At 38.0% G+C, this 25,662-nt stretch overlaps 1 protein-coding gene across 1 annotated transcript in view; it reads left to right on the forward strand.

Moving 5' to 3' along the window:
- Positions 1 to 25,662, forward strand: part of LOC311281147 (kelch-like protein 29) — a 176,887-nt gene that overhangs the window by 25,033 nt on the left and 126,192 nt on the right. The window contains exon 3 of the mRNA XM_084393871.1: positions 20,577 to 20,915. Within this exon, the coding sequence (XP_084249997.1) occupies positions 20,634 to 20,915 (282 nt within the window). The 5' untranslated portion in view covers positions 20,577 to 20,633. The remainder of the gene's footprint in view (positions 1 to 20,576; positions 20,916 to 25,662) is intronic.

The raw sequence follows: 25,662 nt of genomic DNA on the forward strand, positions 1-25,662 counted from the left end.
TGTCAGCAGAGGGATAGCAACAGAAAGATGAATGTTGAAATTTTCATTTTCGGGATATTTTATAGGAAAATACTAAACCGGGAAGACAGCGGGAAAAGAGCTCAAATACGTGAGAAACCCGGAAAAAACGGGAGGGTTGACAGCTACTACCTACACTTTTTTGCCGATTTTGTCCACATACCGGTCCGTGGCTTCCCTATTTAACGTATCCCCGTAAATTCCACATCCTTTTCGGGACTTTAACATCTTTTTTCTTTCTTTTCTTTCTCCCAACTCTGCTTCTCCTCGTTCGACTTGCTGTATGTTTACATTCGCGAGGCCATCAACATGGCCGCCACGCCAAGTAATGACGTCACGACGCCCAAGCCCTATTGCGCCCAGAGGCATTTGAGCGACGTCCGTTGGTGACGCCCCTTTGGAAATGAGTTATTAATGAAGCTTTGCCAGACCCCATAACTCAGTTACTACTGAGAATGGTCTGGTTTTAACCAGGCTACTGACATGGCAGATTTGGACAGGATTAAAATCACAAAGTACATCTGTAAAACATGAATTTCTCTAATGCCCCCCTGGAAAACTAGTCCAGCACGAATAGGACTATAAAAACGCAGAATTTCAAATCTTAAAAATCTAGAAAAAAAAAGATGGTAATGCATTTGATTACTGCCCTGAAGAATTTACATTACAGATTATCAAGCATCTGTGAGTGTTGTATATGAGTTACTCAGTTGTCAAAGTGACGAAACTGTATCTCCACATCATAAAGCCGTGGTTGAGAAAAACTTAAATGTGCTGATCATGCTGGGAAACCAAATAGCTTACAGGACGTGTTGAATTTTTACTTTTCTTCTACGGATAAACCAGAACTCCTGCACAACTCAGTCTTTGATACTCGAAGAAGAAACATACTAAGAACCAAGAGTATGTCAACTTTGTAAACTTCTTTTAAAAATTCATGTAATTTTAGTATTTATTTGGTCATCTGGAATACATGTACATATCTGCTATGCAGCTTCTTCAGGACAGTAATACAATTACAATTCTGATTAACAGCCTAAATCATCTTAAGATGATTTAGCTAGCTTGTTTTAGAAGAATTTTATGCTGGTCAGACTGGGAGACCAGCTAAGACCAGCAAACCTGTTTTCATAAAAATATTAAACAGCACAACTGTTTTCAACATTGATAATAAAAATAAATGTTTCTTGAGCAGCAAATTAGAATATTAGAATGATTTCTGAAGGATCATGTGACTGAAGACTGGAGTAATGATGCTGAAAATTCAGCTTTGCCGTCACAGGAATAAATTACATTTTAAAATATATTCAAATCGAAAACCGTTATTTTAAATTGTAATAATATTTCACAATATTTTTAATCAAATAAATGCAGCCTTGGTGAGCATTAGAGACTTTTTTTTCCAAAAACGTAAAACAATTGTAATGATTCCAGTAGTGTACATCTCTTTTAGCTCTAAGACTAATCACAACATCGTAAACTTTAATTCAGTTTATTTATTTGCACTGAATCAAAGCTTTTGGTTTGTGATTCATCTCACAGCTGGCTGCTGTTTATAAACATTTTTTATTATGTGTATGTAGAAATTGCATGGTAAAATAGTGGCCGTTCACTGTTGCACTAATATTGCTTGAACAGCGGATCTCAAAGCATGAGTTACTGGATGCGTCTGTGTGTTTCAGTGGTCAGTGGGCTGATCAGGACGCCACACTCCTACACAACTGCAGCGCTGCACAATCTCACTGCTGACTATAATGTTGATTAAAGCTGACATTGTAATAATACTGCTTTACCGGGCAGCCAGCGGTGCAGGTGCTGCTGACGGTAGCCTGCCGGCCAGGAAGCCAAATCATGCTTTTTTTCCTTCCTTTCCTGCTGCTGTCCTGCATCATTTTCCTACTCACTCCTAAAGACTAAAAGAGACAGAGAATATATTAGACCAGGGTGGGGTGACTGTATACAGACTGTATGGAACCAGTAGGGTTTCTGCTATAATTTTTATACAGCAGAAAAACATTTGCTATCAGTGACCTGAAGCCAGTCTTTACAGTGAGAGTTGGCCATTTTTGGTGAAGCGACAAAGTTGTGAAATACTTCACTAATTTGAATAACTAACTCATTTCAATGTGAAATTAGTTCATTTCATCTATAAAGCTGCTCTGCAGAAAACAGTGATGTCATCATCCAGCAAAATTGAGTGTCAGTGCGGTCAAATCGGTAATAATGCTGAATCTTAAGTGTCCCAATAATTGCACTGATAATTGTTTATCTATTAATATGAAGCACAGAATCTTCTGGAATACAGGTCACAATTTTTTAATAATCTGAAACACGCTGCCACTTTTATTCCAAGCAACTTATATAATGCAATTAAAGGAACCGTATGTAAGAAATGTATTTCAATTAATCATAAAATGGCCCTGATATGTCACTAGACATTAAGAAATCATGTTCATTTCAAATACTTATATCACTGACAACAGTAGTCCGGCCAGGATATTGTCATTTAAAAGTGAAGTTGCAGCCCTCAACTGATGTTGATGTTGTCATGTTGTGTTTTGGCCTGATGCTCCACCCTCCACCTATCTACCAATCAGTAGTCAGTAGTGTTTCGGCACCCGAGTTGCCAGCTCTGCTCTAGTTACCACAGCTGCAGCTACAAACGTGTCAGCCTATGTTCCTACTGGATTCTGCACTGTAAAAAATGATTTTTTGGTGAAGTAAATACTACTGAAAAAAAACAATGTAATTTACATGAAAAAGTTAGTTCAGGCAAGAATTAAAAAAACTAAGTAAATTCCATATCAGTACTTAATTCAAGCGAGTAGAAATGAAAGCGTAAATATCAACTCAATAAAATTAAGTAAAAATTACTCAACTTTTCTGATACTGGGGTTCCCATCATGCACTGGACCTTGAATAATTAATGAGGTTCATTTTTCACTGTTTTCCAGCTGTATTTACACTGTTTTATCATTGCTTTTGTTGTCAGGATTAGTAACTTGCCATTTTGTGATATTTCGAGTCAATTTTCTGCTCAAAATGACACATTCAAACACAAAAATGATCCATCAAATGTTACCGTCATTGTGTATTGTCTACCAAGTATTGAGGTCTTTGCGTTCACATGAGGCTTAACATCTGACATAATGTAGTATAAATTACTTAGATAATCTAAGTAAAACACATACTATAAATGACTGGTATAATTCAATATTATTGGTTGAGTGAAATGTAATGCAAAGGAAATTTAAACTAAATCGATATTAATCAACCTTTTACTAGCCAAGTTAAAATTACTTATTTTCTTTGTTACTTTCACTTAACTAGGTTAAGTAAAGTTTACTTAATTCCATATTCCAAGTAAATTTAACTTAAAAATTTCTAATTAAAGCTACTGATAAATATGTTTAGGTTTTTACTTGGCAAACTTTGTAAATTTACTAGCATTTTCTGAGTGAAAAAACTTAGCAAGCTTTTTTCAAGTAAATCCAATTTTTTTTCAGTGTGCAGCCTATCTGGCAACCTCGAGTCAGGGGGGAGGGGGAGAGGATACACTGCTCTACAGTAATTTGAAAGTGATTGCAGTACCAGTTTTGGCCACAATCTTACATACGGTTCCTTTAAAGTCAAGCATGCAAAATATGCACAAAGCGCACACGTTTGGATTGGTGCTGAATAAGAGAGACACATTAGCCCAAGTTTATTTGTATAGAATACATATTCCCACACACCTATAGTTTCAGTTTTGCTTTTTAAATAAATTAATTTAGGCTTGGTGTTTATAGTAAATGTCCACTGTAAAAAAAAAAAAAAAAAAAAAAAAAAAAAAATATATATATATATATATATATATATATATATATATATATATATATATATATATATATATATATATATATATATATATGTTTAAACTTACCAGGTTGCCTTCAATTTTGAGTTCATTTAAATGAAAAAATTGATTAATACAAAGAAAGATTTTGTCTCGCTTTCTTTGCATTAACTCAAATTTCAATCAACTAAAAATGTTAAGGCAACTGGGTAACTTACTTTTTTAAGATAAACCAACAAATATTTTTTTTTCTAGTGAATGTTCTGAATAACATTACATTTTAAAGGATTTGTTGTGGAATAGTGTAGGATATATCTTGTTTGTAAAAGTATTTAACATAATTTCTGAATGTATAATAAAAGGCGACCGATGCAACTTTATCTTTTTTTTTTTTTTTTTTTTTATATCAATTTTGACCCAGTGCATCTTTTTTTTTTTTTTTGTGGAAAATATTGTATTAAACAAAGACTTTCTGCAGCAGGGTGTTCATTTTTAGAGCTAGAAAACTGATATGCGGTTAGTGTGACTTTAGATTTTGGTTGTATGTGTACCCCTAGGGTAAATGTGTCACATCTTGGTTGTCAAGCGTTGTTGCATGTTTTACTAAACATCATGCATATGTTGCATAAATATTTAAATTTGTGCTCCTTATGGTTCATAATGACTCCTACTTTCCCTTGGATAGACGCTGTACTGTGAGTTAGTTTATGTTATTTGTCAAATTTAGACTTGTTTGATAAGGGCTCCTGTGGGGTGTCCATTCCAGTAGGAGATTGTGGAGTGTGACGGTTATTCTTATTTGCACAAAGCCGTTTCCCAAGACTCCATCAGAAGGAATGAGACACTAACTTAACATTAAGTTTGACTAATTATAATGTCCTTTTTTTGGTTTACTTGGGTGTGTGGCTCCGTGACATTTTTATTTTGAGAAAAGTATTCTGTGTAAAATTTGTTTTATTATACAAATGCATTTTGTTTTCTATATCCAACAAACAAAAGTGAATAATTTATCAAACAATATATAAATATAAAATGAGCTTGAATGGATGCACGCAAATAAACATATTTGCATTCCTTCAAGTATATGATTCATATTTGCGTTCCTGATTTCCCACGTAGTCTTATGCCAAAGAGTCTTCTACCGAATTGTTTTTTTGTAGATGAGAACGTGGCTCTGAAATATTTAGTGCATTCATATGAAGCTAATCCATAATGCAGGTTTCTCCCATCTATATCTTCTGCTCTGAAAGTGTTTGTTATTACCAGCACTGAAATGCATTATTCAGCATCCAAATCACAAATTATTAGCCACATGTACATCTTTTTTGAATGGTAAACATCCAATTTACTTGCAGCCGGTTTCTTTGCTTGAAGGAAACTGTGGAAAGAATTACAGTAGCACATCTGCACATCTTAGAAAACACACTAATTTCACCCTTGGCTTTACACGCACTAGTCCAGTGCGGTAGATTGGTGGCTCTGTTGATTAAAAATGGAATTAAATTTGATAAAATGTCTAGAGGATGCACAGCATGGAGATGAATATAAATGTAAATCAAGGTTTAGAGGTGTTTATGCAAATATGAGTCACCACACGTTTAGAAGTGTGAAAACCAGTGCTTAAAGGAACAGTTCACCTAAAAATACACATTATGTGTCACTGACTCACTGAATGTCATTCCAAACCCGCATGCTGTTATTTTATCATTTAAAAAAATAATTTTTACATAACTCAAGCAGTTCATAGTGACTATATCTGTTAAGCTCTTACAAGGTTTCTTCAGGTTATAATGAAGGTAAATTTAAGACTTTTTAAGAAAATGTAAGGAACGAATTGAAGGGAACACAATACATTAATATGTTCTCTAAATGTTAATGTAGGGAGAAACAATGAGTAACAATGAGTTAGCAACACTTCAGAGTTTGAAAATACAAGTTTAAACAGATATCCATTACTTTTTTATTTATTTTACAAAAATAGTAGCTTGAATCCCTCTGCTCCTAACCAGAGAGAGAGAGAGCGAGACAGAGAGACAGAGAGAGAGACAGAGAGAGAGAGACTTCTGCTGCATGCTCTTGATTGCTGATCGTTAACTCAGCACACATGCGTCATTTGGATTAAACCTAAATTGTATATGCCAGTAGAACATGAACAGTTATGTGATTTATGTATAACAAGTGGCTCCCTATATTATTACAGGATAGCTTTTTTTTTTATCCTCAAAAGTCTAAACACTCTCAATAATCAAGCCGTTTGGATTTTCTGAGCAATATGATGTCATATTGCTCATGCTCTGGCCACGACCGCTGACAGACTGTGCCGTATTAGCATATATCCGCCCTCAGCCATTTGTATACTGTCTACCAAGGCAGGTTGCCAAAGCAGAACTTTGTGTGTCTTCTGTGACACCCCCAATGGAAGAGAGGGGTGGTGTGAGTAGTTGCTCATTATCATTTAAAGAGACATGCACCAAAAAACAACACATGTTTTACACAACCATTGAGAAATTTTAACCAAAGTATGTTACAAACTTTACATGAAGTCCCTAAAGAATCATACCAACTTGTGGAAAATGGGCATCCGATGACCCCTTTAATCAAACTACAAAAGACAAAGTAATCAATCACTGCTTATTGACTAAATAACTTTTGTAACTTTATAAAGATGAACCCATATTTAATTTACACAGTGATGAATATGCAGTATTATTTCACATTTGATTCAAATTATGTACCAAAAGGGAGCAAATTCATATGTCAAGATCTTCAGTGTAAGTAAATTTGGCTGTTTCTCACACAAATGTATCCTAATATTTATGTTGCGTTTGTGTCTGTTTTAATGCTTGCAAGTCCAGGGTCCATTCAATGTAATTGCATAGAAAAAAGCTTTCAGTTAGTTTCAATGCAAGAAAGCCATACAGGTTTTTGAGTGAAATTTTTAGTAAATGGTGTCAAAATATATATATTTTTAATGCACTGTCCCTTTAATTTACACCACTGAAACGGAAAATGCAACTTCTCAGTATGCCATTATATCCTCCTCCAGTGCAACCATGAAAATAAAAGCAAAACAAAACTCAACAGATGGACATAATTGATGTGGCACAGGCAGAATTCTCACTCTGAGATGCTCAGAGGGAATTTTTGGGACGATGTGAGATCCGATGTGAGATCCGAGGTCAACCGAAGTGCAGCAGGAATGTCTCTGGTGTCTTCTGGGACTCTTCTGCTAGTAGTTCCTGTTTGCGGTCATGTGGCAGTCACACATTACTAGTGAAGCATAGCTAAAGACAGGAGAGCAATGCCGCCCACCGCAGATAAAGCGGTGTGGCGCTGTCTCTTACATTCCTCTGATGGAGCTCTATACAGCGTGAAGCGTGTTTTAGCAAAGAGGCTTAACCCTTATGAATACATTTTCTGCTTGTTTCCCTATTACTGGGGGCATCATAAGCCCGTCACACACCCCTGATCGCATTTCAGCACAGCTGAACTTCAAACCATGTGTTCTGCCTGGCTTTGTTTTTCTGTGAGTTTTGTGCTTTGGTACTTTTTTTTGGGTGTGCCTTTGGGTGTCAGATGTGACAGAAAAGAGGACAACTAATGGCTATGAAATGATTTGTTTTTGCATTGCGAGATTTCCTGGATCATATTGGTTCTGCAGCGCCTATTGAACTCTGTAATGTTTATAAATATGCTTTTGTTGGAAATATTAAGGAACATATTATATGGTGAAGCAGGGTTATTATTAATAAATGAATTTTTGTTACATGAAATGAAGTAACATTAAGGCAACATTTCTCATATTTGTTTAGTTTTACTTTAACTACTAAAATAACTCAAACTAAAACTGAAATATAAATGTATATATAAACCTAACACAAATGCACAACAAAATCACTTAAACTAAAATTAAAGTGGAAAATATATTAAACTAATTCAAAATATTAATTAAAATATCTATCTATCTATCTATCTATCTATCTATCTATCTATCTATCTATCTATCTATCTATCTATCTATCTATCTATCTATCTATCTATCTATCTATCTATCTATCTATCTATCTATCTATCTATCATATATACAACAGTGATGCTAAAAAAGATTTACAATAAAAAGTGTAACAGCTTGATACTGTACATTTTATATGCTAATGTTATAATTGGCTAAGCTCTGTGTACTGGTATAGTTCATTGTCAGGTCAAGTTGCTGATTTACTGTATGTGTTGATGAATACTATATGATGAATACTAGTCATATGTTAATGAGGTTGTGATGTCTCATGATGATTTCTGAATGAGCCGTTTTGCAGTTTCCATTCATTATGTAGGTCCCTTACCACCCCCATCAAATAAAATGAAGTCGAATTGTATTCCCTAAATATTCATTTTGATAATTATTCTGTATTCATTATAATTAAGCCTATTATTATATTTACACTACCATTCAAATGTTTGGGGTTAGTAGAATAAAAAAAAAAAAACAACAACACTTTCATTCTGATACTTTCATTCAGAAAAGATCCATCACATTGATTTAACTATTAGTGTGGTAAATTGATTTACAAAACTTTTAAGCATAGTAATTTTTTTGTGATTTTCAGTGCTGTAGCCTTTGGTGATGTTGAGGTGTCTTTAAAATTCTGTCTGACATACCTTTATCATTAGCATTAGTTTTCAAAGGAGCAAAAAAGCCATGCAAATAGAAATTATATTTATGAGTGCTTATAAATTATATTTATAAATGTTTTAAAAATGTGGCAGTAAAACTTTAATTACATAGATTATCACAAACTGCTACCAATCAGCAAACAAGATTTTTTTTTTTTTTTTTTTTTTTTTTACGGAAAACGAGAAGAAAAAAACACTGAACGCATACAGCACAGCTCGTCACATCAAATAATCATTGATTATGTCTAACACAGTCACCGACAGAAAACGGATGCCCTGTTCTATTTCTGATGCACTCCACACGCTTGTGCTACCGACAACAGGACACACTGTCACATTGATGTGTCCAAGGATGCTCCAATGTTAGAATTTTGCACACCATATTATTTTGCAAGTTCCGAGTTTCATCTTCTAAAAAATGTGGCTTATACTGTACACGTCCTAAACAAATGCCTCCCAAGAACACCTCAACGCCCTCTTTCTAAAATATTGCTTCCAGCGCCCTCTGGTCGCCCCCGTTGAGAAACGCTTTAGGGTTTATTGTAGCTGATATGTTATTTTCAAACACGATAGCACATTATTCTTACAGTGCCACTCACCTGACATTTCATTTTCCAACTGCTGCGATGCATACAACAACCAATGTAACTTTGCCAGAATCATGTTTATTTGTTTCGTATAAAACTGAATGCGCTTTTAGTGCCACTCACTGAATGATTCACTTTGAATGTGCAAGAAGCAACGTAATATCAATTTGCAAAAAAATTCTCCACATGCACATTTTTCCACATTTTCCTGGGTTGATCATGTTGTTTCTTAATGTTGTACTTGAAGGTTTAAAGTTTCACTGATTTTTATCTGAAGCCTGAAATCCCATCTCATTCCTTTACTTTAATATTGTAATTATTGCATACAATTTTTTATGAGGTTTTTAACAGATAATTAAACTGCCACTCTCCTTAATTTGTGATCTTTTATGCACATTTTCCCTCCATAAAATGAGATTTATGGGGAAACATGTTCAAGCTCTATGATACGATTGAAAGTGCCGTTTGGCCTTGTAAATCATTCTGCTGTAATGCTGGAATTGATTTGACATTTTCTCCCAGTATTTGCTAGTCCTCTGGGTGGTTTATCGCTGTCTCAAATGAAAAAGAGTCCAGCTTCAAGTGTCTGTAATTGTGTTTTTACCACCACACACAACCGTTACATTTTGCTGTTCTCATCCCAAGTCATTGTTCAGTTCAGAGATAGAAAGCCGAGGGTCCAAGTGCATCTGAAATTTGCGGTTGTTGGTGTGCAGGAGCTCATGTTGGCATATTGCTCTCACTGCATTGTTCACACATGACAGGATTTTGTCTCAAGTGGCAGAGTGAATGAATTGATCTGTGAGGTGCGTACAGGAGAGATTTAATCTAGATCATAAATGGAAAGTTTATCAGAGCGTGGTTTTATAAGGACAAGAATCAGAAATAAAAGGTGAAATGCTGATTTTTTTCGCATACACATGAAAATCACTATCCAAACTTAAATGATTGTAATTCAAGAATGCTTTGGAATATAGACCTGACTGGTCTTCTTTTAAAGAAGACATTTGGCAGATTATCGTAGAAGGTTATTTCAGACCTTTTTTTCTCACAAAATTTAATTGGTGTTATCTTTTGAACTCTTTGCATGAAACAAACAGGTTTCTACTAATCTTTCATGATTTTTTTTATGTTCATCACTATATATTTCAAAACAAGCCTAATGAGTATGAAAAATTGTTGTTGCAAACTGATAAATTACTGCTCCTCTGTCATTTATAAAAATAAAATAAAAAAAAAGTCACCAAATATGAAAACTACAGACTGTAAGCTTATAAATGATATATAGTTTGTCAATATTACTTTAGGTTTTTACTAAAATATTATTGTTTTAAATATATAATGGTAAACGTCCTACCTGTGGGACGGTGACAGTTAAACTATGAAACACATAGTTGTGGCTCTAAAGTCTGACTGGATGAGACACATAAGTCGGTTTAAAATGTTCAATATATATGCAGGTTTTTTTTTTATCTGTTTTTCGTTATGTGATCATCCTCTTTTGCTCATTAATAATTATTATACAATGCTTAGCTAAGCATAGAAACTTTTTCATTTTATGATTCGGGAATGCCAAAATATAATAAAAGGCTTGCAGTTTTCTTTCTCTCTTTTCTTGATGGATTTTAAATAAATAGCTCATGAGGCATCTTTAGATGAGGTTAGACTGAAGCAGAGAACAGAATGATCAGGATGGTGTATTTAATGGTATGCTTTGTGTTTTGCTAACATAGTGTGAAGACACAGAACATGCTGCAGCTACTGAATATATTTTAATCCTCTTCCTCTTCATTATATCAAAGCCATTTGTGCATCAGTGTTTTTTTTTAGCCCACATTGATACTATAATTTGCATATCTCACATTATTAGAGCTTGGGTACAACATACAGATGAGATGACTCCTACATTTTTTTCTTTTCCTGCTTGTTTTTAACCACATGTCAAAGATAAGATCAACCATATCAGTTTTATTGCAGCCGTTTGAACTGTTGGATCCATCCTGCAGCTTTAGTTTAAAGCGACTGTGGAAAAAGACATGCCTTGTGGAATTCCCAGGGATTTGATTCCGTGTCACATAGTTTTTCCTTGTTTTCCATCTTTGTTGGCCTTTATTTTCCAGTGCAGTGCATGAATAAAATTTTCATGACATTGAATCTGTGACGCCAGGTTCACACATCTTTCGTTTACAGTGTGTATGCAGTACATATTGCAGTGTGTATATGAGGTGTATAAATTATTATGTGTATTATTATTTCAAGATTTAGATATTAAGTTGCTAAAGTAAGTGGCAAAACGTCTCGGGTTACAACTGTAACCCTTGTTACCTGAGAAGGGAAAGAGACGCTGCGTCGTATGACGACACTTTGGGAAGCGCCCTCAGCGCGAAGCGTCTGAAGCACATGTAACACTGGATCAGTGTTTGCCAACCCTGTTCCTGGAGTCACACCAACACTACACGTTTTCCAACTCTTCCTAATCAATCACACCTGAATCAACTCATCAGCTCGTTAGTAGAGTCTCCAAGACCAGAAATATATGGGTTAGATAAGAGAGACATCCACAATGTGTAGTGTTGGTGTGCCTCCAGGAGCAGGTTTGGGAAACACTGCACTAGACCAATCTTGATTGGCGCTGCATCAATGACGAAGGCCAGACAAGCAGTTTATTGAGGGTTGATTTGTAAAGAAGGACTCAGGGTTTGTATGGGTGCTTGAAATCCTTAAAAATGCTTGAATTTTGATGTTGTGTTTTCAATTTGTGAAAAGTGCTTACATTTTGGATAAAATGCTTGAAATTGTAACTGTATTTCTTTTACAACAAATACCTATCTGACTGAATAGTTTGTTTATTAAATGGAGAAATAAAATGTAGCCCTTCAGATACAGAGCGATTTGCGCTACGCTGACCAGAGTAAAAGTAGGCGGAGTTTTCATTTAGATTTCCGTGCTTGTTCGGATGCCCTGTTTTTATTGGCCGCGCGGGTAATCGTCACAGAGCGTAGCGGCAAAAGTTTAAAAAAATGTGTAACTTTGACCGCGGCGTGCACGTAATCTCGCCAAATGCTGCGCTCCGCTTTGGTCGATGCAGCAACAAAACGTCCTCATGCAGCGCAAGCCATTGACATAAATGAGTGTCATAGTACAGCGCATTCCGTGCTGTACTATGTAAAATGTAAAATATTTCTGTTCAAATCGTCTTCATATTTTCAGCTCTTGAAATTACTAAAATCACATTATCTGGGAAGCAATATTTGGACATTAATATAATGAAAAGTATTATTCATAGGCATTATCTACTTGAAAAATAAAACTTGTGATTTGCTTAAATATCTGATCCTTCTGCTATTACGAAACACAATTTTGTCTGTTTATAGCATTATCTCTTTTAATGTGATAAAAACACTAAATAATAATTTTGACTATGTATTGGTATGTAATTTACGGTGGTGTAAGGTGCTGGAAAAAGCTTTAAAATGGACCTTGAAAGTGCTTGAATTTGACCTTGGAAAAGGTGTACGAACCCTGAGGATTACACGCCTGCGCACATATATATTCAAACACGCATACCTTTGGACTGAACACATAATGAGTATGTGCGCGACATCTGCGTTTTCGCGGGTTTGCATTTTTTGAGGTTTGCGCAGAGATAACGGATAATCGTTTGCACCTTCGAACCTATTTCAGGGAGTGTGCGTTCTCGAGACACCAGGCACTGTTTTGTGCGGATGGGCGGCCGGAGCGCGTTAAGGATTTTCCTGTTAGAACGGTGTCGTGTTAGCGGCCCCTAAGTTAATAACTAATGATCTTTGCAAGTGAATGAATCAGTCAAAACTATCTTTAGCTGGACAATAACTTTATTCTAGAGCTGTTGTAAAGCATAAACAATCTGTTACGGTTATTTCCTATCACTGTAAAGCTGCTTTGAAACAATCCATATTGTTAAAAGCGCTATATAAATGAAGGTGACTTGACTTGACGTAGCACGTGATGTACCATGCACCGGTGGAATGCAGAAGTTATGAAATGATGCTGGCACACAAAGAGAGTAGCTTCTAAAAGATCGAAGCAAGTCGCTCTCAGGCATACAGAGGCGTGGCAAGGAGACACAGCATCTTAACGCGTCGTATGAAAAAACTTTGGGGAACGGATACGCACTAGGCCACAATGACCAGAGCCTGACCTAGTGTGAACTGTCTAGGCACAGCTAGGAGGAGAGCACCTGTACACCCGGTGTAGAAGGAAGGTGCAGACTATAAAACCTCATAAAGGTATATGGGGTAGCCCAACCCGCAGCCACCACCTGCAGGGAAACCCCGGAGAGAAGGGCCTCAGAAGACGCCACGCTTCTAGTGGAGTGAACGCTTATGTCCAGAGTTAAGGCATATTGCCAGAGAGTTAGCCTGAATGATTCAGTTACTGATAGTTTGCTTAGAGGCCTGGGATCCTTTCCTGGGCGCCCCAAAGCACACCAGTAGTTGGTCTGACTTCTTCCAACAAGAAAACTTCTCAACATAAATCTGTAACACCCGGACGGGGCAGAGCAAATGAAGTCTCTCCTGTTCCACTGACACGTGTGGAGGAGGATGGAAGGCCTGGAGGGCCACATTAGAGGGCACTTTAGGCACGTAGCCCGGTCTAGGGTGAAGGACAGCTTTCATCCCCCCGGGAGCAAACTCTAAGCAGGAAGGAGATATAGAAAGAGCTTGGAGGTCCCCCACTCTCTTAAGGGACATAATAGCTAAAAGGAATCTGGCAAGATGGCGCCGCTGCGTTCGGTCGCCGTCAGGGTCGCTCCTCATAGATTGTGCTTTTACTTAATTTTTTACTTACTTTTTCTTTCTCTTTCTACCTGTATTACGTCTGCACTCTGCACTGATAACTTACGAGAAATTGACACTTTTGGATATTGGATATCGCAGTACTGACCTGTTTTGGGACACTTTATCCTCGAACTTTTCATTTCCACCGGAGATTATTCGCAACGAAGAAACAAACAATGGACACCCACCGAGACGACGCTACAAAGAGCATCGCGGGAAACGCGCCGGTATTCGCAACAGATTGAGGCAAAGAGCACACAGTCCTCCTCTGCCTAGCATTTTACTCGCCAATGTCCAATCCTTGGAGAATAAGATGGACAATCTGAGAGCCAGGACAAGTTTCCAACGGGACATCCAGGACTGTAACATCTTTTGTTTTTCTGAAACATGGCTCGTGACCTCAGCCCCGGACTCTACTGTGACGGCGTCTGATAACTTCTTTGTGTTACGGAAGGACAGAACAGCTGAGGCCGGGAAAACAAAGGTTGGGGGAGTGTGTTTCATGATCAACAAGAAATGGTGTGACCCCAGGAACACCACCACTCTGTCGCACTCTTGCTCGCCCCATCTGGAACATTTATCCATCTCTTGCCGTCCATTCTATCTACCCCGGGAGTTCTCATCGATCATCACTACTGCTGTTTACATTCCACCTCAGGCCGACACCGGTGAGGTCTAAACTCTGTCTAAGAGTCTAAACTCGTCTAAACTCCATGAAGTGCTAAGCGGCTACATAAGCAAACATCCTGATGCTGCTTTTATCATCGCGGGGGACTTTAACAAAGCCAATCTCATGAAAGTCATGCCGAACTTTGACCAACATGTCACTTGTCTTACTAGAGGGAACAATACGCTGGATCATTGCTACTCTCAGTTTAAAAATGCCTACAAAGCCCGATCACAACCCACTTTTGGCAAATCGGACCATGCCGCCATTTTCCTCACACCGGAATATAAACAAAGGCTCGTCCAGGAACCCCTGGTGCAGAAAGTAGTGACGCGCTGGTCCTCCACTTCAGAAACTTGGCTACAGGCGGCTCTTGAAGACGTAGACTGTGACATGTTCCGGGCGAGCTCATCTGACGTCAGCGAGTTTACGGATGTAGCATTAAGTTTTGTAAACACTCTAACAGAACAAGCTACGGAAACTGCAACTATTAAGATATTCTCAAATCAGAAACCATGGGTGGACAAAAATATTCATGCTGCAGTGAACAAACGCACGGAAACATACAACGCCGGTCTTCTGTCGGGGAATATGAGCGAGTACAAATTATCGTGCTATGCTCTTCGCCACGCAGTAAAAGACGCCAAACTCCGCTACAGAGATCGTGTGGAGTCTCACTTCCAACTTAATGACTCCCGATGCATGTGGCAAGGACTGAGGACCATCTGCACCTTCGGAACCAATTCCTCTACAGAGGTGAGAGCAGATCCGTCACTGGCTGACGAGTTAAACTCTTTCTTTGCTCGCTTTGATTGCAATCGCGGCAGCGCAACTCTGCCTCTCGGCGCGCGAGAAAGTAGCGGACAGAGCAGCGACAACCCTGCAATCACCGTGTCGGAGGACGAGGTTAGGCGGGCGCAAAAAGCGAGTGAAAAAGGAAAGGAAAGGAAAGCAGCCGGACCTGATGGCATCTCTGGTCGCGTTCTGAGGTGCTGTGCTGATCAGCTCGCTGGATTGTTTACATCTATCTTCAACGAGTCCCTTGCTACCTCCGTGGTCCCCTTATCTTTTAAAAAATCTGTCATCATTCCTGTGCCGAAGAACAATAAACCCTCATGCCTGAATGACTATCGTCCAGTTGCCCTCACATCCACAGTCATGAAGGTATTTGAGAGACTGGTAAAAAACAACATCTGCTCCTTCATACCTGATACACTGGACCCTCTTCAGTTTGCCTATCGGCCAAACAGATCTACTGAGGACGCCATCTCTCACGTCCTACACTCCTCCCTCACCCACATTGATAGCAAAAATGGGAACTATGTAAGGCTGCTTTTCATCGACTACAGATCAGCCTTTAACACTATAATTCCCAGCAAATTAACTTCCAAACTCCTAAATCTGGGTCTGAATTCTTCACTCTGCAAGTGGATTCAGGACTTTCTTTCATACAGACCCCAGGTAGTGAAAGTAGGCCGGTTCACCTCCGACTCCATCACCCTGAGCGTAGGAGCGCCACAGGGCTGCGTTCTGAGTCCCCTACTTTACTCTCTCTACACACATGATTGCGTGGCTTCTCACAGCTCCACTTCTATTGTCAAATTCGCTGATGATACAGTGGTTCTGGGCCTTATCTCCAACAACAACGAGACTGCATACATGGAAGAGGTTGAGAAATTAACATCTTGGTGCCAGGACAACTGTCTCTCTCTGAATGTGACCAAAACCAAAGAGCTGATTGTGGACTTCAGAAAGAGACAGCAGGCCTTTACTCCTCTTATGATCAGTGGGACACCTGTGGAGAAGGTGAGCAGCTACAAGTACCTCGGTGTGAACATCTCTGAGGATCTTACTTGGACCTCTCACATTCACACACAGGTCAAGAAAGCCAGGCAAAGACTATACCATCTGCGACAGCTGAGACAATTCAGGGTATCACCAACGATCCTAAAATCTTTCTATTCAGGGGCCATAGAAAGTTTTTTTTAACTCAGTGTATCACAATGTGGTATGGGAATAGCTCAAGTCACGACTGCAAAGCACTTCAGAGAGTTGTGCGCTTAGCTAAGCGCATCTCTGGGTCTTCTCTTCCACCCCTGCAAGACATTTACCACAAACACTGCAAGAGCAGAGCCAACAAAATTATTAAAGACTTCAACCACCCACATAACTGTCTCTTCAACTTGCTGCCATCTGGTAAGCGCTACCGCAGCGTGAGGTCTAAAACGGAGAGACTTAGGAGAAGCTTCTTCCCTCAGGCCATCAGGCTCCTAAACTCGGTCTCTTAACATTATCTGTACTCTGGACATTAATACCTGCACTCAGCACATTAATACCTGCACTCAGCACTGACTGCTCTTTATTGTACCGCAGCTACAAAACTGCATCCTTTTGGACTTTACATTGCTGCTATGTAACTACCTCGTTACTATTGTCTGTACATTTCTGTAAATATTCTCAGTTTAGCTTACAGATATATATATTTTTTTAATTTTATCTTTATATTGCTTAAATTGTTAATTATTTTTAGTGTTTTATAATATTGCACTATCTTGGAGTGGACCCTATTTACATTTCACTATTGGCAAATAAAAATCTTGAATCTTGAATCTTGAAAGCTACCTTGAGAGAGAGAAATTTCTCGGAAGCTGACTCATGTGGCTCAAAGAGGACCAGAGACAATCCTTTGAGAATCACTGCCAGATCCCAAGCCACATACACCTTAAGCGTGGAAGGAGAAAGACCAGCAGAGAAGCGATCTTGGTGGAACTCCAGCACTGAAGCCACCGGGCAGTCAACTGGGTCCATCCTACGCTCTCTACACCAGACGGTGAAAACATTCCACTTTAAGCCATACAGTTTTCTCGTGGATGGACCTATAGAGTTGACTATGGTCTCGACCATTGCAGCTGACAAGTCAGTCTCTAGGTACTGAGCCCCCTCAGGGGGCTTAAACTCTTAAAACTCATCTTTGATTGCCAAAATTACATATTTAAAGGAGCCGTATGTAAGATTGTGGCCAAAACTGGTACTGCAATCACTTTCAAATTACTGTAGAGCGGTGTATCCCCTCCCCCTCCCCCCTGACTCAAGGTTGCCAGATAGGCTGCAGGATCCAGCAGGAACGTAGGCTGCTACGTAGCTGTGGTAACTAGAGCAGAGCTGGCCACCCCGATGCCGATACACTACTGACTTCGTGATTGGTAGATAGGTGGAGGGTGGCGCTTCAGGCCAAAACACAAGATGACAACATCAACATCAGTTGAGGGCTGCAACTTCACTTTTTAAATGATAATATCCTGGCCGGACTACTGTTGTCAGTGATATAAGTATTTGAAATGAACATGATTTCTTAATGTCTAGTGACATATCAGGGCCATTTTATGATTAATTGAAATACATTTCTTACATACAGCTCCTTTAAACTTTTTTTCCTTGAAAAAAATGTATTCATGCCTAAAAGCTTGAATGCAACTGTACACCCTTGCCTCATATAGTATACACGGTAAATATATACTATGAATATGCAAATTAGCCCTGTCTACACTCACTCACACCAGCGCAGAGATCCACTTGTTGACGATCACAAGTTGACGTTGAAGGTAGCTTGTGACGTCAGAAACACCGGCGGTTTCCACAGTGTTTTTCACCAACAGTGTTTTTGAGACTATCTTTGGTTCACTGCAGAGAACATACTCAGCAATGGTGTTGACTTATGAATTTGCACATGGTTTGCTGCATACAGCAAAATACAGCAAAAACAGTAATATTGTGAAATATTTTTACTATTTAAAATAACTGTTTTCCATTTTAATATATTTTAAAATGCAATTTATTACTTAGTTGGCAAATGAATTTTCAGCATCATTACTCCAGTCTTCAGTATCACATGATCCTTCAGAAATCATTCTGATATGCTGATTTGCTGCTCAAGAAACATTTATGATTATTATCAATGTTAAAACAGTTGTGTACAATTTTTGTTCAGAATTCTTTGATGAATAGAAATGTCAAAATAACCACATTTATCTGAAATAGAAAGATTTTGTAACATTATAAATGTCCTTGCTGAATAAAAGTATTAATTTCTTTAATTTCTTTAAAAACAAATCTTACTGACCCCAAACTTTTGAACAGTAATGTATGTTACAAAGGTTTTTTATTACAGATAAATTCTGTTCTTTTGAACTTCAAAATTCAACTTTGCCAACACAGGAATAAATTGCATTTTAAAATATATTAAATTAGAAAACAGTTATTTTAAATTGTAACGATATTTCACAATATTACTGTGTGGCGAGCAGGACGAGGGCCGTGAGAGAACGGCGCGAGACCGGTGGCGTGATTTGATAATGAGCGACACCTGCGCAACGCACTAGTCTCGTATCTCTCACGGAGTAGCGTAAGCATAAAAGGAGGAGCGATGACAGTGAAGATCGAGAGAGGACCTGATGGGAGGACCTCGAGATGTGTGTGTGTGTGTATTTAAATAATGTACATGTTTTTTGTTTTTTTACTTGCAGTGGATATAAGAAGTCTTCACACCCCTGTTAAATTAAACTAATTATATTGATATCAAATTAAATTATATGAAAACTTTTGTACCTTCAATGTAAAAATAACAATCTATACAATATCACTGAAAACCAAAGTGACATTTCAGAAAAAAAAAGATGTATTCACGAAGTTGATACACGTTCACCAAACATGTTCATTTGTCTCTGTTATCAGCATCAGTGTGATTCTTTTGTGCTGCTGTCACACGTCATGGCTGAAATGATCTGTAAAGCTCTTGCTATCTATAACTCTCTAGACATTCAGACAACATGTGACCTCTTGTCTTTTGTGCCGAATTCAAAGGCAGAATCATAAAGAATGAATCATGCAACAATGGAGATGCTGACCAGACACTGAATTCTTATGCTATGTCTGCATTCGTTCATTGTTTTTAATGGTTCCAGCCAGCTGTAAATTTTGAAGAAAGGCTGCCAAATTGTATGTGATAACTTATAATACGATTAATTAAATATGTTGTAACACCTTCAGAATGAAGTAACAGATTTATCTAATTTAACATTAAAGCTGTGTGATTCTAAAGACGAGATGGAGCTGCAATCATCAATATGATGGAGAAAGTCCTTTTTAACAGCTCATTTATTTATAAATCAAATCAACTGGTTATTTGCAGTATTTGCATGGTGAAAATTATCACTGAAGCAAAAAGTATTAAACATCATTTACTAGTAAAACACACATACTGATGTATATATGTTCATTGAAGTGTCTTTAAATTAAATTAATTCTGCATAATTGATCATAAACTGATCATTTTCTAGCAATCCATTGTACAACCTACACTCATTGGAAATATTTGACTCTGGCTACATTTCTGAAAAAATAAAAATACAATTTGCTGCACTTTTCAGGTGACATGTCCACAAGAGGCGCTATAAGCGATATAATTTGTTTCTACATTGCAGATGTGTGAAATAAACATAAAAAAAAAAAAAAAAGTCTGTTGGTCATTTGCAAAATGATATTGCTTTTCATCTTTCATGGCAGTTTCGAAGTGAAATAGCATCTTCGGTTTTCTCCGGAACAGTTAAACGTGACAGTGGCAACAGATTTATTTAGTTTATTTTACAAAACGTTTATTAACAATGCTTATATACTTATTTGCTTTTATTTATTTATTTATTTATTTATTTATATTTGCATTTAGCAGTGTTTTGGTTGACTTTGAGGGAGTGCTATTTTAGTATCATTGAGATACTATTACAGTTTGGTTAGAAGAGCTGGTTCAAACGTCATAATATATATATATATATATATATATGTATTTATTTTGTATGTTTAGGTATGTTTTTGGTTTCCATTTTGCCGATCCTTCCCTATATAATTATCTTTATTTTTGATGTTTATTTGTAAAAGTAACGGTAGTTTTTTGAGATATTAATAGGTTTCTTCTTCTCCATTAGGTTTTCTCCAGCTCCCCGTGAGCAGAAGTGTCTCTCGTTCTCCTGATCCGCTCTGTCATGATGTCACGGTACCATCAGCGTTTTGAGCGGGATTTCCGTGGCGTGTGGGAGCGGAGGGAGCGTTGCATCACCAACAGCAGCTGCGGCGGCACCGTTAACGGCTGTGTCTCCACATCTGCCTCTTCCGTCCCCAACAGCGGCAACAACCGTCCCGGCCTCCTCCCCCTGCCCGTCATCCCCTCGCTGCTGCCCACCCCGGTCACCGGGACAACCAGCACGTCCAATAGCGAGCTGACCTGCAAGCGATTAGCTCCCACCTGCACGACCTCCACGACTAAGGTAGGACTGAACACACCTGTGGCCGCTGTCTCATGCTGCGTTTACTCGCCCTCATGTCATTCCAAACTGGTATCATTTTCTTTTCTTTTTTTGAAACACAATAGAGAAATGTTCAGGCTTCAAATGGTAATTCACACTGCCAAGGACTTAAACTGCCCATGAAAGTGTCCATATGACTCATGCAGGTTTGGTTTTGTGGTTAAGTTTGAACTATACTTTTATAGTTTTTTTATTATAGTTTTTATCATTCTGTTTTCATTTAAATTTTTGGTGAAGTTTTAGTAATTGTGTTGTGTTTTTCCATTTTTTTATTAGATTTATATTCTTGTTTTAAAATGGTCTATTTAGTTTTTATTTATTTTATTCAGTTTTAGTTTTAGTACATCAAGTTAAACTAAATAAAATGAGAAATGTTGCCTTGGTAACTAGCTGAAATAAAATAAATAAAGTTTTGTTTTTATATTTTATTTTATTTCAAGTAATTACATTTTTTAAATGGTTTTACTTTTAGTTAACTATAACAACCCTGCTTTTCGAAACCCATTTTGCTTCCAATCTGAAATATGTCTGTGTGTAATAGGAAGGGAAAAGTGGCCCAATCCCAATTCTATTTTATACCCATTCGCCTACCCCTAACCCTTCGCCTACCCCTTACCCTTGCCCCTTGAGTGGCAAGGCGTAGGGGTGAAAATATTCCCCTAAGAAATGGGACACCACTACTACACCGTTACACGTCATTATACGTCGTTGCTAGCGCCTATGTCACAGGAGAAGCACCAATGTTAATCACAAACTTCCAAGATGCCGTCGTCAGCTGTAGTCTTGCGTGAGTTACAGCTATTTTTTTGCATTTTTCTTCTGAAGTTCGCAGAAAACAAAGGAGATGATGATATCTTCGACGCCCTAATGCTACGTTCACACCAAACGCGAATAGAGCGTCTGGCGCGAGTGATTTCAATGTTAAGACGCGTTTACGCGCGTCTGGAGGTCTTGCGGCGCGAATGAGGCGTTTAGCGCGGCGCGACCGCACGGTGGACGTGAATTTGCGTGTCCACTTCGCTTCAAACTTTTGCTTACACGCGTCATATTGTTAACGAACTTTAGCGATTTTTTTTTTTTTTTTTTTTTTTTTTTTTTTTTTTGCAACCGTTTATTTGAATAACATGACCGTAAATATGAACACATGTGACATAAAGAAAATTATTATTGGCAGTCATGTTGCCTCTGTAGCCGGTGTATGCAGGTACATTTCTCATACCCCTTTGTTTTTAGTGTGGTCCCGAAAAATCTTCGTTTCAAGGGCTATCTGGCCCTACCCCTACCCCTCCAACCAAAAGAGAATCGAGACAACCCTACCCCTTCACAGGAACGCGCAAAATGGAGGGGTAGGGCCAAGGGGTGAATTGGGATTGAGCCTAAGTAAGGGGGAGGCCATATGACCAAATTCTTATTTCACAAAATGAGAAATGTTATTTCACGATAATGATATATATATATCACAATATAGTTTTTTTTTTGTTGTTGTTGTTATTTTATCTAATAATCTGTTATAAAAAAAATAAAAAAAAACAATAGTACAATTATAATATAAAAAAATAAATAAAAATGAATTAAACAAATTAAGTTGTTCAGGTATAACTTTTTTTCATGTTAAAAATTTACAAAATGTATATAATAAGCAAGTACATCATGAATCCATTTTCCAAACTGTTTTTGTCTTTTCCTGAATCACTACGGTACAACTATAATAAGTGTTTATATTCAGACTCTTTAAGACTGGTACGAGTCGTACCACTGCAGAGTTGCCCAGTACCTGCGTGACTTGTCATAGACATAAACAGAGAGAAGTAGCTCTAGCTACAATGTTCTTCCTTAAAGGAGTCATAATGTTGTGTTACCTTGGATACCCAAATGCTCTATTATAGTATTTTAGGCACTTCTAAAAAAGAAAAGTGGAAAAAAAATCAACACAGAGCCCCTCAGACCCTTATTTCTAAAGGCATTATTGTCTCGCGAGATCTGATGCGATGTTTTGGCTGTCGTGGACGGTCATTATAATAATGCAAATGAGGGGCGCGTTGATTGGTTGCAGGAATGTATTTTACTACTTCCAAGCGGTACAAAAACATAGACAAAATACTGCAATAGCTCAATAAATGTGACGGTACTTATTGTTAGTGAAATTGTAATCACAACCAAAGAAAAAAGAAAAAATACACCATTGCCAGATACATTCTTACAGAAGCCCCACTAACTGAAAGCTATTTTCAAACTGCATGTTTTGCATGAGTTTGGCTAATAATGTTTAGTGGTATATTGTTTTCATACTTGCATTTAAACAGTTTTAGCCACTGAGCATGGACTCCTGTACCGTCACTACTGTAGCTGCTAGTGTAAAACAAAGTCGAAAGATGTGGCTAGCATTCGTAGAGTCCATTCCCCGTGTTTACCTCGAAGGTAACGTTACATACAATAGCCGCATTAGCAGTTAGCTGCTATTTGTTAACCACAGTAGAGCAATAAAAACACAGTCTTACCTTTTCAATTTCTGGCAAGTCCCTGATGGTTGGGATGGCACCTTTTCCCAAACGGAGCTTCGAGGCCAAGTTCGCCTGATACTGCCCCAAATTTGTAAAAGATTCCGGTGTAAAATGTTTAGCACACACACCTAACGATACGCCACTTGAAAGAGTTGTTGGGACAGCGTCATTAAAAATGAATTTCATCCACTGTTCCCTGATAGTTTCGTCCGTTTTTGGTAGATAAAACACATTTGCATGTTGTTTGTGGCAGTCACCCACAGAGCATCTCAGGTGTGCACTCGATTTCTCCATCTTTCTCGAGTCAACTGAATCTGAGGGGGAGAGGGGGAGAGGGGCGGGCTTCCCGCGGCATAGGTTTGCGGTGTCCATATTTGGTATATCCTCCCCCGTCTTGACGTCAAGAAGGGGAAGAAATCAAAATCTCGTTTTTTCGTGCGCGTGCACGTGGCCTATTTTACAAACCCCGAGGTAAACAAACGCTTCACTTTTAAATATCGGCTTCCCGGCCAGTGTATAATCATTATGCAATCATAACATACATTGATTCTCGTGGAAAAGTGAAATTTCTACATTATGACTCCTTTAAGACTCATGCAGTTTTGTTCATTAACTGCTAGAGCGCCAAAAGTTATGGACTGCAGCTTTAACATGTAATTTAAATTAGTACAAAAATGTAATAATCAAATGTAAAAATAAAATACTGCATAGTCTTCCCTGTATGAATTCAATTTAAATGTATTCTTATTAAAGCTAAACAAGTTATTCAGTCAGTAGCAGTAACAGAGCAGCAGGCAGGTATATTAGGCTGCTGTCACTTTAAGATTAAACGCTTGGATCATTATACTGCTACACATCTGGTTTACACCCAACAGTTTACATTCACTTGAGACATAACCGGCTGTGTTTACATGAATATTCTACATGATGGGCATTTTGACATGATTGCGTTTGTAATGACCATTCAAGCACAATAAGACATGAAAGAGAATTGAATTCACGATTGTATGCTGAGAGATGCGGCTTTCTGTGCATGCTCTTATGCTGTGTGTTAGTCAGCGCGTGCACCGCATTGAGTTCTTTTTCACTGCTTATTGTGCTTAATAACACTTTTCAAAATCGAGCACATCCCAAATTCGCGATTGCCTACTGAGAGAGGCAGCATTCTGTGCTCGCACTTTGGCAGTGTTTCAGTATGCACGAATACCACACAGAGTTCCTTAGTTTTCATAATATATTACGCTTCTATATTGCGCTTCTTGTATTTCATCACTCTGAACTGTCAATAGTGCTATATATTTATAAACCGTGATATACATGATATAGCAATACCTCTAACAATAGACATTTTATGTCGTGCTAACAATATATATATCGTCATACCGCCCAGCCCTAGGGTGGGATTTGCTTTTAGCTTTGTTTTTCCTTGTGTATGAATGGACCTCTTCAAAAGCAACTGTTGATGGTCACATCAAGTTTGAGAGCTTTGCAGCATCATTACTAGCCACATGTGTTTGTTGTCTCCAATCTCAGTGAAAAAAAGAGATTAAAGTATGTGCAGTGGCTGATCTTAGGGTCAATTTTTCTGTCATCCATCATGAAAGCCCTGCAGCCACCCCCACCACCGGATCTCTACAAGCCGTCTCTGATAACGAATAGCAAGGCTGCTTATTGATCTGTGTCAAGAAGAAACTCCCGCTACCTGCTTTCATATTGCTGGCAGGGTGGGGGAAAGAATAAAGCAATCTTAGATTTACAAATGTCTACACTGGGGAAAATGTGGGGTCAAAAGCAATATGCCTGTGCATCTTTCATTCCACAATCAAAGGCTTCTTTATGTCAAAAGCTGGACATTTTATTATTATAAGTATCGGCATATTGGCTTCACATGTTTGTATTCAGAGTTCAGCAGTGTTGTGAGCAGCAAATAGAGTGTACGCTGAAGTAATTTGTTTGCATATTAAGTTACGAATCTCAATGAGAAGATTGGCTTTGTGGCCTTTTCGTCTTGATCCTTCGAAGAGACTCACTTCTCTTGTGAGGCAGATCAATTCTGTCAAATGATTCAAAAGGATAAATTTGTCACATTCAGGCTCATTAAAATGCTAAAAGTGTTGGTGAAACTACTTTGAAAGTTTGCTACAAGCTAATTATATTGCAAATAAGTTAAAATCTAATATTCTGTACTACTACTACTAAAAAGCTAT

The sequence above is a fragment of the Rutilus rutilus genome (assembly GCF_951802725.1).
Source record: "Rutilus rutilus genome assembly, chromosome: 21".
Classification (NCBI taxonomy): Eukaryota; Metazoa; Chordata; class Actinopteri; order Cypriniformes; family Leuciscidae; genus Rutilus; species Rutilus rutilus.